Below are 12,413 nucleotides of genomic sequence, written 5' to 3'. Positions count from 1 at the left end.
CTGTGGATGTAGTTGAAGAGTGAGTGTTGTAAACTGCAGCTTTAATGCAGATCACACCTCGAACACTGTACAAGACACAGGGGAACAGCAAGAACTACATGGGAAATAATTGGTTCATACTTAAGCAAGTCAGATCGTCACAAATGTCTGTTTCATTCAATCTGCCCCTCCCCCACCAGTCTCTTTCCTCAATCCAAGCCATCAAACCATCAAACCATCAAACCATCAAACCATCAAACCACCAAACGCTTTTGCTCCCTTTCTAAAGCATCCATGTACAGACAGAGGTACAGCAACACCTACTGGCAGTCACAAATAAATGCACTAGATTATTGCCTCAACTATGTCAAGATGATATATTCATAGAAAAACTCAAACTTGCCACACATAAAATAAATTGCATTTAATCTGTACTGTTTTTTTTTCTTTTCTGTTACATCCTCTTTTTCATCCACAATCGATGCATAAGAAATGGTGGTGTTCATCATCATTTATGGCTTGTTCACTCTCTCTGCAAATAGGCCTATTGATACTCTTGCTCACTCACTATGAGACTAGTCATACAAGCACACAATGTACAGTGCAGTGTGGTATAATACAACATAATACAGTACATCATGATGTGACACAACACTGATATTTCAAACAAGGAAAACAAAACCCAAGGCACCCTTCATAGAAAAAAAAAACTTGCAGTGCTCCAACATGTTTCGACATTGGTTTTCCTCAGGGAGCAAAAAGTTTCAAACAATTTAATGTTCAATAGAACTGATATTTTCATACTGACAGTTCATTTCCATAGCCATGGCCAGTAAGTGATATTGTAACTACGTTTGTTATTCATGGTTCATATAATGGAGACAAATTAATTTCAGAAGGACAATTGATATGTATGCAGCAGATATTAGATATTAATCCATTTTGGTGTGTTTGGATGTTAGTGTTTTCAGCTAATTTAAAATAAATCAACCTTTGACAACTAGAAGACGATAAGTAGAAGAAGAAAATGAGCAGAGGCATGGCACATAATACACTGACAAATACCATAAAATCAAGAGAAAAACAAATTCATGGCATCTAAAAATGTTCAAATCCAACCCAAGCAGGGCCTTTATTTTGAAATTTTCACCTAATAAATTTAACACAACACTAAACCCCTGAATCAAAAATTACACAGGCATTATGTGAAAAGTGTATGAAAGGTGACAAAGGGGATACATCAGTATTCATGAATGTGCCCAGTAGCTGTTATGAAGTTCAGATGTTATTAATGTTTTATCAACCGGATTTCAAGTCAGATGTTAACAAAATCCTGTATGTACTGAATAAAGCATAGAGCAGGCTCTTTAAACAGGTGCAACATAGGCACATCAGATCATATTATTATGTCATGTTCTGGGATTTTAATACACTCAGAATATGATTACAGTGTATTTATAATGTCTTTAGGGACTTCATGGAAATACAAGGAAAAATCTCTGAATCATTAGCACACATGATATTGTTTGCATTGCTATGGTTGATAAGCTGTGCATACTTGTGCTCCTATTATTAGGCATCATAAACTGACTGCAATCTTGTATTTCATCTAATCAGTTGTAGATGAGTATGTACAGCAAACCCACATCCCTGCAATAAGGATGATAAGCATCAATCTGTCTTCTCAAGTGCACCACCCTTCAAAAGCAAGATCAATTAGCATCACACATCACACAGGGAGTATCACTTGCTTCCGTATGTGAGAGTGCGGTACAAACACAGAAGGTGGAGCTGTGCCCATGCTCTCAGGTTTTATAAATTCACCAACACAGTAATTATCAAGTGCAATCAAGATGTTTATAGAGATTACCCATTTTGGGAATGAGCAGTCCATCAAAGGGTGAACTATAACTGCTGGAGATTTCTGCACTTACTGTCAGGTACTGTATATACAGTAAAGTGAACAGAAGCTGTTACACTTAAAGTCACAATAAATACTCAGCATGAACAGCCTGAGGTATTTATTCTGATTGCAGGATTGTGACGTACATATTTTGCTCTCCTGCCACCACAGCCTAGCTGCTTGTAGGCTTCCTTCTGTTGTTTCCAATAGTGAGCCAGAGGATTTAGGAGTGAAAGAGAAAAGATAATCCCCATTATCCAGTTCGAGTGATAATACTCCCAGATGGTGCCGTAAATTATCTTTTAATTTCTTTGGTTTTGCTAATGAGTTGTCAGTCTGTTGAATCTGCACTGTTTCCTATACCTCCGCACCCCATTTTACTCTGAATTCTTCGATACCCTTGATCCCCAAATAGTGCTACTTGCTTGGGCCTTTGGCAGGAAATTGGATTGGAGCAAGCGTGTGCTGTAACAGACGATGTACGCACCACATTCTCATTATGCTTTCCTTCCAAATCTTGAAAAAAAAAAAAATACAAAGGAAAAACAATTTTTGTATTCATAGGCATATCCAATTCAGATGAGAGAATGGGAATGCCACAGACAACCCTTCATCACTCCAGTATGTCAGCAAGGAAGTGGAGAGAGATGCCCTTGAAATGTACACTAATCTATGAATATGGTATTAGACTGGTACAATCTATACAGGGAAGGACAGAGACTGGGGCGCGGTAAGAGGGATGGAGGGGCACAGAGGCAGATTGTTTTACATATCTGTATACAAACACCGGATTTTACACATTTGCCATGCATGGGCGATGCATCACAACTTGAGTTATTCATCACCTTCTGAAGTTAATCCATTCATGGGTTATGTATGTTTGGCTTTTATAGTTTGTATGCCATGGTTGCACTTTGTGAGATCAGACTGCATCTTTGGATCAAGCAGAATATGAGCCTGTCTCTATTCATATTATTCTGTCACATCCCCACACAGCCATCTTGGTAAGGAAATAGGTTATTATAATCAAATGACAGCCACAGCCAATGAGCTATATGGTAAAGCACCATATTAGTAGGGAATGTATGTTAATTATGGGAATACTATGAATAGGGCTACTGTTATCCTGTTTGTTCACTATCCTACCGACTATAGCCTACTGTTCATACACCAATCAGGCCACTAGAGGGTCGCATCTGCATTGCTTCCTTCTGTTTCACTTTGCCACAAACTTTGCTTGCTGTGTCACTTTTCAGATAAACGGAGTAGGCGGGGACCTCTCCTTCTAAACTACCCAATAAACGAGGCTTTTCACTGATGGACACCCGGTGGTAGATGTGGAGACACTGCTGTTAAACTGATGTCAATTAGCGGGGAACTTTTCACCGGTGATCAACTTGACGCAGCACAAGGTGACTGACCCAACTGGCTCAGGGGGGTTGTTTTAGAAATGTGTTGTTTTTATCAAATTGCATTGAATTTTGCCTCATGTTTGTTAGCAATAATTTAACATGACTGTTTGTTTAAGGGTGGTGGAGGTTAATAGCGAGGTGGGGGCTTGTGCGTGCTTCAAAATAAATCAAAAGCCTATAACAATCCGTTGACAATGTGACCACTTGTCGCCTTTCCATCAGGGTTTTTTTGAGAAGTTTGAGATGGAGTGGCGCCAGCAGACCAGTATCAGCTGTGTAGACGCCTTCAACGAGGCTCAGCGTTGGATGGAGGTAGCCTATGTTTCACTTTCACCTTCCTTTACTTTTGTTTGCTGCAGAGACGCGCGACTGCTCTGGCTCATCTTAGCTCTAGGAACATCTCAGTCTACAATATTTGGCCGTTCAGTCACTTCAGCTTTTGTGGAGACGGGAAATCCTTTATTTTGAGTCAGTGCAGGTAGAGTCGTTTCAGCCCAGCAGCCTCACCTTTCGTCATTCTGTTATGGTTTTTTTTCTCACTCAGAGAATTTCCACACATTACACCAACCACACTGTTGCTGCTGTCCACTTCTAAAATTAAAAGAGGCTGACTCAAGACTCATAAACCTCAATTGGGCCACTGTTGCAGCCTTATCTTAGAGTTCAAATGTAAATAGGCTTTGATAAGAGTCAGGTAAGAGTTTCATGTGCATCCTTATATGGAGACATCCTACTGTATGTAAGGATGTTCTGTGGTTAATGTCCAGATTTGCATAGATGTTATTTGACTGCAGGCCTCATAAAGTCTCAAAGGAGAAGATGCATCGAGGAAGAGAAGGCAAAAAATTGGAAACTGTTGCAAGAGAAAAGAAAAGAGGTCTGTTCTGTAGTTTCCATCCACTCCAAAAGTTTGTGGTGTTCTTGATGGGTCACATTCACTCATCTGACTGTGTGATTTTGTTCTTGGTTGATTAAAAAGGAACCGCATTTACCACAAGATACTTTGGGTCAGCTTGTTCCCTTTCATCTTCCCTGCATTCCAGCCTTAATTTATTGCCGTTTTATTTTTTTATTTTCTCGGATTAATCAGTACGAGCGCATTGCACACTACTGTTATTGTCTTCACAGGGGAAAGAATGGTTAATTGGATACGGATGTGGTGTGGGCATGTTTTTGGATCGGACACAGCGGGAGATTAGAGGGTCCAGGCTTGAGGAAATAATTTTTCAAGGTTGTATAGGCTGCTGTGTCCATGCTCTTTGTGAACCTTAATCGCAATCGATGAATACAACTTGTAGAATGTGGGTGCTGAATGTTGACAAAGTGTAAATGGGCCCATTATTGTCAATTGTGTCTAAGTGGATAGTTATGAGAGGCTGTCCAACACTTTCTTGGCAGTGCGCCTGTGCCAATTTTACCCCTCTGAATTTCCCTACACTGACAGATAAAAGGAGGGATGAAGCCAGAAATGGATGAACAGTGATGAGGTGTGTTTGTTTGTGGAGGAGAAGGGAAGCAAGGCATGCTGGTTTTGAGAGAATGGTAATTGGCATCATAAACCCTTCCTGGTGCCAAACCACAATCTGAATGTACTAGCACTAATCTGTGTTAAAGATTGCAATATATTAAGCTGTCATCTATTCAAGAATCCAAAAACTCAATTGTTTCTGTTCATCATTTGGCCAACACCAGCAGCCTGGTTTCCAAATTCCCTGCAAATGTTTGCTCAATGCCTACTGAACCCAAATGTATTTTAAGAATGGAATTTGGCACTTCTACAAGATGTAACCAGTCAGTTTGTAATATGTTTTTTTTTAGGCCATTAGTGTGGTGAATCAAATGCAGTATCCAATTTTAAAGCAGGTGTTCCTGTTTTGGGGCTGTGCACACCGTCTGGTTAACCAGAGACAAGAAACACTTTTTGAATGTAACATTTATTTTCATGAGGATCTTATAAACTTTGATTTTGGATTGTAATATTATAGTTAGTTGAATATGTTAGACATATGATTTAGTTTAGATTGTTTCATAGTCAGTTTCATATATCAATAATGATAGTTAGCTATATTTGTATCTTGGCTGAGATGAAGTATGCCTGACCTTGTTGGATCCCTCTGACATTAAGTTATATTCAGACGATTCTGCTCATGGTATTGCTGTAAACAAATTCCATGTCTTGAAACCTTTGGGATGACAAAGGGACAAGTGTCAACAACGCTAATTTAGGGGCTTTGATTGTGTGCACACTTAGAAAGTTGGGTACTAGGACAATCTCAAAATCCATAATGCACTTAAACATATGTGATTGAAATGGAGCATTGTTCATTATCTGCATTATTCAATCAGTGGCCATAAGAAACCAGTAAAAAGTAAAATGATGAGTATATCAGACAGCAAACCACTTAGTTTCAGGCCTTTCTAGAGCCTTATTGTGAGCTAGAAACATTTCACTTGCATTGCATAGGACAATGGGCAAAAACATTTCAAATCTTCACTTTATTGGAGAACTTCAAAAGGAAGAAATTGTACCTTTTATCCTAGATCAATGGAATGCATGTTCTTTTTTTGTTCTTGTTTGATCTGAGCCGCCCATGTGGAGCAGTATGTTCTAGTCACAACCACCATTTAGTTATGACAGTAATGAGGCTGTTTGCTGAAGCACCCCTTGTTTGAATCAAGCAGTCCTGGTCAATTCATGCCCTCCGCTGAGAGTTGTGTACACCATCTATTTGCTGTTTTTGGGCTGAGCATTGCCTAGTGGTCCAGTGATGTCCTCCGCGTACCTCACAGGGATGCAATGAGGAGTAAGGTTAACGTCTAAGGTCAACATTGTTTGGAGAAATGTAACTTTACACCAGCCTATATCAAGATTAGTTTTTGTAGTTTGACTTGTCAGACTTGGAAGATTCTAAAATGATTCAATGAAACTTTCTAAATGACTGCAACGGCTCGGAATGTGTCAGTTTAATAATACTTATGTGGTATTTTTTCATATTTCTCTTATATGCAGAGAGTTGCTTGCTTGCCCACCTTAATTTTTTCCAGCACTTCTCTCTACATGATCATTCCATTGACCCTTTGACTATTTGCGATACACTCTTTACTGTACACAAGACATCCCTAAAACTCACCATTATAAATATACACTACCAGTCAAAAGTTTGGACACACATTTTTCTTTATTTTTTTACTATTTTTCACATTTTAGAATAACAGTAAAGATATCAAAACTATGAAATGACACAAATGGAATTATGCAGTGACCAAAAAAGTGTTTTTTTCAGGCATTTAATCATAAGCCTTTAGATCAAAATGGCTTTAAGATAATGCAAAATATAGTACATTCAATCTGGTGTGTCAAAACTTTTGACTGGTAGTATAGCTGTCCAGGGAAAACCCATTTTTAGCCATATGGTTGAAATCCATAGAATCTGTGGTTTCATTGGGGCTATTGTTTATTGAAATGACCAATTAAAATCTGGTGCTGTAGAATGGATAAAGTAGCTTGACCACATGATTGTGTTGCATTGTGTTAACTCGGCAGTGCGTTTTCTGCATGATTCCACAGAGAGGCATCCATTCCCTGCCTGATGCCCAGTTCTACGAAAAAAAAATTGTGTGGGTTCCTAGGGAGACTAATTAGTGAGAAGAATGGCCTTTTGGAGCCCTCTGTTAGTTATGGAGCTGAACCTCAATAACCCCCATTTTTATGTCCTCATTATAAGGCCCTTCGCTTTGTGCTTGTTCCTGTCACATGTAAATAATTCACATTATTGTGTATTCTGGATTTGTTTTTACCAAAACAGTTTTTACATGTTAGTGGGCACGCTTGTCTACGTACACTGTCTTTCCCGGTAGTTTATTTTCTGATTATTTGTATAGAGATTACTTTGTTAGGTTAGGTTTGCTTTTGTACAGTAGTTTGAAGTATTTACCGTTCAAAGCAACTTGGTGCAAAAGATGGGAAAATGCTTTAATAGTACTTAACTTATTCTCCTTCAAGTACAGATCTAATTGTTTCATTGAAAAAGGATAAATTATGGATATTGTTTGTGTTCTCTTAGGAAGTGACCGGAAAATCGTTTGGGAGCAACAATTTCCGCGCTGCTCTCGAGAATGGAGTCCTGCTTTGCGAGTGAGTAATGATTTCATTACTATTTTCATTTGATCTCATGAAGTAGACTGGGTGTGCTGCATCACTTCACTGGGGGGAAAGAGAGAGGGGTGGGGGGGTCCACAAAATGAGTTTACCAGATAAGATAGGCGTTTGGTAAGTCAGGCTTATTTTCAAGGAGTTCGGTTCCACAAAGTAGGTTTAATTTAGCTCAAGCTAAGTTTCCATGGGAACATAACCTTCAAGACTAACCTGGTCCTGGGCAGAGGTGGTAGATGTGCACAAATTCCCTACTCAAGTGAAAGTGCAAATACTCATTTAAAAATATACTCTGGTAGAAGTTGAAGTACCATTTCAAATCTTGAGTAAAGTACAGATACTTGAAAATCTTAAGTACAGTAATGAAGTATTTTTACTTTGTTACATCCTACCTCTGGTCCTGGGTAGGGCTGGGCGATATGGACCAAAAATCATATCTCTGTATTTTTAGGCTGAATGGCGATACACGATATATATCTCGGTATTTTCTACGAAGTAGGCTAAATGTTCAGTTGTAAGTCAAAGCCACATGTGAGATGTCACAAGCACTTTTATTAAAACAAGACTGTGATCAAAATAAAATGCAAAGACAGGGTTTCCTTCCCTGTTTTAGAACAGTCTGGTAAATTCAGAAAATTACATCACTTTATTGTAATGCAGCCTTTAAAACCAGGAAAAGACAACACTTATGCCATATCACGATATTACGATATCCAAAATCTAAGACAATATCTAGTCTCATATCACAATATCGATATATCGCCCAGCCCTAGTCCTGGGTGATATCCCTTGCTGAAAAGTGAGTCGTCTTTGTTAGACTGAAAAGCCAAGGTTAAACCCAAATTTAGCTCACTAACCCTAACCCGCTAATCTCACTTGGTGAGACAGGCCTTGGTCAGGCTTATTTGCTGGCTTAGCTTCAGCTGCAGTTTAACCAGCGATACAGCCCCGACCCGAACTGAAACATGGTGTTTTCTCCAAAGCATAAGTTGAAGTAAAATATAAAAAAAAAAGATAAATAATATATTTTTGTTGATTAATAATAACTTGACATAGGCTACAGTTATGCCAAGGTTAGACTAGCCTACTTAAAACGTGGAGCTCAGGCCTGTATCAATCTAGAGTCTTATGGCACTTTGGGCAACTTCTGTTGTTTCTAAATAGGCTTTATAAATGAAGTTCTTACTAAAGTATCCCAAAGGAATTGGCATTAATTGCATTATAAATAGGCCTAATACTGACACATTTTTGGACCACGGCTATGGCCTAATTGTGAAAGTAGGGAAAAAAATAACTCTGTGCACCATTATAGGCTGTTGTCAGTAGTATAATTTAAGTTAAGTAGTAGGATAGCTCTTTCTGCTTTCTAATTGGACGTTTTATTATACTGTACATGACACTGAGCATTTCCGCCATTTGCTCTCATTTATTTTGATACTGAAGTGTCATATAGATAAAATGAAAGGAATGAAGCACACCACTGAGAAGGTTTAACATTTTATTGAAACTTCATAATGCCTGCAGGGGATGGAAGCAAAGGCCTAATTAGTATATAAAAAAAAAAAAAAATCACAGTTGTTATGATTGCCACGATTACGACGGTTCATCGTTCTGTAGTTAAGCACCAGTTTTCTCATTTTAATGTATTTTTGTTTTTAATGTCGACCTCAATTGCTTCAATTCTCCTCACTAAGTATTTTTTTTTTTTTTTTTTTTTTTTTAAATGTTGACATGTTAAATGACAATTTCTGTAATCTGAGGAAGAGACATTAATTCATTAGGAATAGCGTACTCTTGACCTTCATCTGCATTAATTTAACTCACTGATTCACCCGCAGTGCCCCCTGCAAATAGTTGCAAGATCATAAGCACCACACTTAAAGTAGTTATACTGTATGCTTGTAGACTTGCTTACCTCCCTCTGCCTTCTTAAGCACCTCATCCTCTTCCCATGGAAATGGACCCTCATCCTGCACCAGAATATAACCTGCACTCTTAAGACTTAATCTCATATCCCAAAGTGTCTTCCCAGCCTTCTGGGCAGGGGCAGAATGACCACCGACTTTCCACTAACAATAAAACATGTTGGAATCAAGTTATATTGGTCACATGCATGCAAAGAGAAATATATACAGTACTGTGCAAAAGTCTTAGGCACCCTAGCTTTTTTTTATGTAAAATGTATATTGTACAATGTACAATGTACATTTCTTTGATATGGATGGAGAAACTTTTCATTTCATTATTTTTGAAAGCGTCTTTGCTTTATGGATGTTTTTTACATGTGCCTAAGACTTTTTGCACAGTACTATATATATATATATATATATATATGTGTGTGTATATGTTACGATCAGCTGCTGCTCTGTTACCATGAACACCGCAGCACTCTTGTAAAGTCTGTGTTTTCCGCGCTTGACATCTTGACCTGTGTTTTTAAAGATGTGAATGCGCATTTATCTTGATTGTTTTGTTCAAACCAGGCTTGAATTAGACTGATTATGTTAGCTGGAAGTTGTCTTTGTGGCCTGCTGTGTCCTGGACTGATTGTTAGGTTAACTCAAGCCAGGCTTTTCATAGTAGACCCCACTTTTCTTAGACTCCGTGTGGAGCCTGTCCCTGGTGATGTAACACTTCCGGTCTTTTCTCATTGCCTCAGTTGTCAAACAGATGCAGCATAATCCTGGAATATTTATAATCTATGAGGACTGTTTGTTTATTTATTGTGTTTTTATTTTTAGTCTGATCAACCAGTTGAACCCTGGCATTATCAAGAGAGTGAACAGGCTCTCTACTCCCATTGCTGGACTGGTGAGTTTTGGACTTTCCATTTATTTAGTTTCAAATTTGTTTTGCGTGTGTGTGTGTGGGGGGGGCGTTGGCAATGAGGGTGCATGCAAGTATGTCATGAGAAGGCACCTGCTAGCCAGGAAGTCTTGACACATTATGTGGTTTCCTGTTAAAGTAACTGAGAGACAAACACACTGTTCCTACAGCTTGACTGATCCTGAAAGTACAATCAAATTTATATTTACATTGAGGCTCTGTCCTTCTGCAGTTTGTACTGTATGACAACTTTATTTTTGTGACTCATCTTTTGTTTTTTACGTCTGTGCATCCTTTGCATCCATTCTCTTTCTTTTAACTGCTGTCTCTCTTCTTCCCTTCCCTCTACCCCTTGTCTCTCATCTCTCCAAATCTTCTTTGTGGTTTTGTTGCTCTAGGATAATGTAAATGTATTCCTGAAAGCTTGTGGAAAACTGGGACTGAATGAGGCACAGCTGTTTCACCCGGGGGACCTGCAGGACCTGTCCACTCGTGTAACACTCAGGTATAATTGTCCCCAAGAAGCAGTGTTATGTCAGATGGTAAGGTGTGTGTGTCTGCTTGCACAACTGTCCAAATCTACATGCTCAGGGCGTCCTGTGAATTAGTCAAACATAGGAGCTCACAGAACCACAGAGATAAACATCTTTACTGTCTTGGCAGATACAGTAAGTGGGAAGCTGTAGACTTTCAGATTATTGATTGTGACAGGTATGCAAATGAGCTGTGGCTAGTAGGACAGTGTCAGCTTTATTGTAATGGCATTTCTGGATGCTGATACAACACGTTTGCTGTTAGTGGGTGTAGGAAGGAGAGAGACGGTAGATGAAAGCCTCTAGACGAAAGCCTCTAGATCTACTCTGGGTCCTTTCAGACCCAGAGTAGTGCTGGTTTTCTATCCTACCAGGTAGTTGATTGCGTTCAGCTGGCATCCCAGATGTTAAATAGTCCCTGACTAGATCATGTAGATATTCCTGCAGGCCCAGAGGAGCTCCAGGGGGAGGAGCTTGCGTTTCAAACTGGTACTCAGCTCCAAGTCAATTGTTTTTTTTTTCCAACTTTATTAACTTTATTATGGAAGACATTTATGGGCTGGATAGTCATTCTCATTGGTCTGTTTAGGCTGTGCTTTTTTTTTCTTTTTTTTCTCCCTTTTTTTTTCTCCCCTTGGAGCTGCAAGGCTGTTGACCAGGTCCAGCAGGATGACTCACATCACACCCATCTTAGTTTCATTACATTGGCTTCCCATCAAGTTCAGGATTCATTTTAAAGTTCTTGTTTTCACATATAGAGCCCTGCACGGTCAGGCACCGGTGTACATTTCTGACCTGCTCCATCCTTATGTCACCAGTAGGTCACTTAGGTCCTCTGACCAGGGCTTACTAGCTGTCCCTCGCGCCCGACTGAAAACAAAAGGTGATCGTGTCTTTGAAGTTGTGGCTCCGACACTGTGGAACGTGCTTCCTATAGACATTCGATCTGAGGTCTCTGTTGATGCCTTTAAAAAGCAGCTGAAGACTCATTTATTCAAACTGGCCTTTGTCTCGCCTCATGCTGTCTAGTGTTTGTATTTTGTGTGTTATGTTTTATTGTTTGTTTCTTTTTACTGTATTTATGGTTTTATTTTTAACAATTTTACTCTTGTGAAGCACTTTTTGACCTTGCTCTGTGAAAGGTGCTTTACTAAATAAACTTTTACTTTATGAAACAGCACATCACAACAAAACTTAAATTTACTTTAAAATAAAGTAAAAAATAGGATCATTTTCAGTCAGATTTGTCATTTAATAGCATAAACCAGCAAATCTTATGTCAATTGAATAGAAACAAAATACGCATAATATAAACATACAGGGGGGGTTTGACATCAGAAACCATGTTGTGCCAAACTTTCAGTGTTTTACAGATGCAAGTATTTAGCATTTAGCGTTTCACAGTCTCATTGTGAGAGTGACTCTTAACCAATCAGAGCAGTGAACACGCCCGTTGGAGCTAAAGCCTTCCCCTTGGAGCTCCTCCAGGTTTGCAGGGATACCAGTCTTGATTAGATGGCTAGAATTTGGATAAAACATTAGTAAAACATTGATGCACAGTCAGGCACATAGCTGTGTGTCTTTCTGATAGCCTGTTCTGCTGTGAG

General features: G+C 39.0%; 1 protein-coding gene across 2 annotated transcripts in view; it reads left to right on the top strand.

Annotated features, from left to right (window-relative positions):
* Positions 1-3,206: 3,206 nt before the first annotated feature.
* Positions 3,207-12,413, top strand: part of lmo7b (LIM domain 7b) — a 33,726-nt gene continuing 24,519 nt past the window's right edge. For both annotated transcript variants that reach the window (XM_071526747.1, XM_071526746.1), the window contains exons 1-5: positions 3,207-3,294; positions 3,517-3,606; positions 7,359-7,429; positions 10,189-10,258; positions 10,672-10,778. In XM_071526747.1, the coding sequence (XP_071382848.1) occupies positions 3,538-3,606; positions 7,359-7,429; positions 10,189-10,258; positions 10,672-10,778 (317 nt within the window). In that variant the 5' untranslated portion in view covers positions 3,207-3,294; positions 3,517-3,537. The remainder of the gene's footprint in view (positions 3,295-3,516; positions 3,607-7,358; positions 7,430-10,188; positions 10,259-10,671; positions 10,779-12,413) is intronic.

The sequence above is a fragment of the Centroberyx affinis genome, unplaced genomic scaffold, assembly GCF_046629955.1.
Source record: "Centroberyx affinis isolate AG114_WGS23_722 - 3 ecotype Tasmania unplaced genomic scaffold, CSIRO-AGI_Caff_v1 ptg001450l_1, whole genome shotgun sequence".
NCBI lineage: Eukaryota > Metazoa > Chordata > Actinopteri > Beryciformes > Berycidae > Centroberyx > Centroberyx affinis.
Note: the sequence above shows the minus strand (reverse complement) of the source record. Positions and strands in the feature narration are given on the sequence as shown.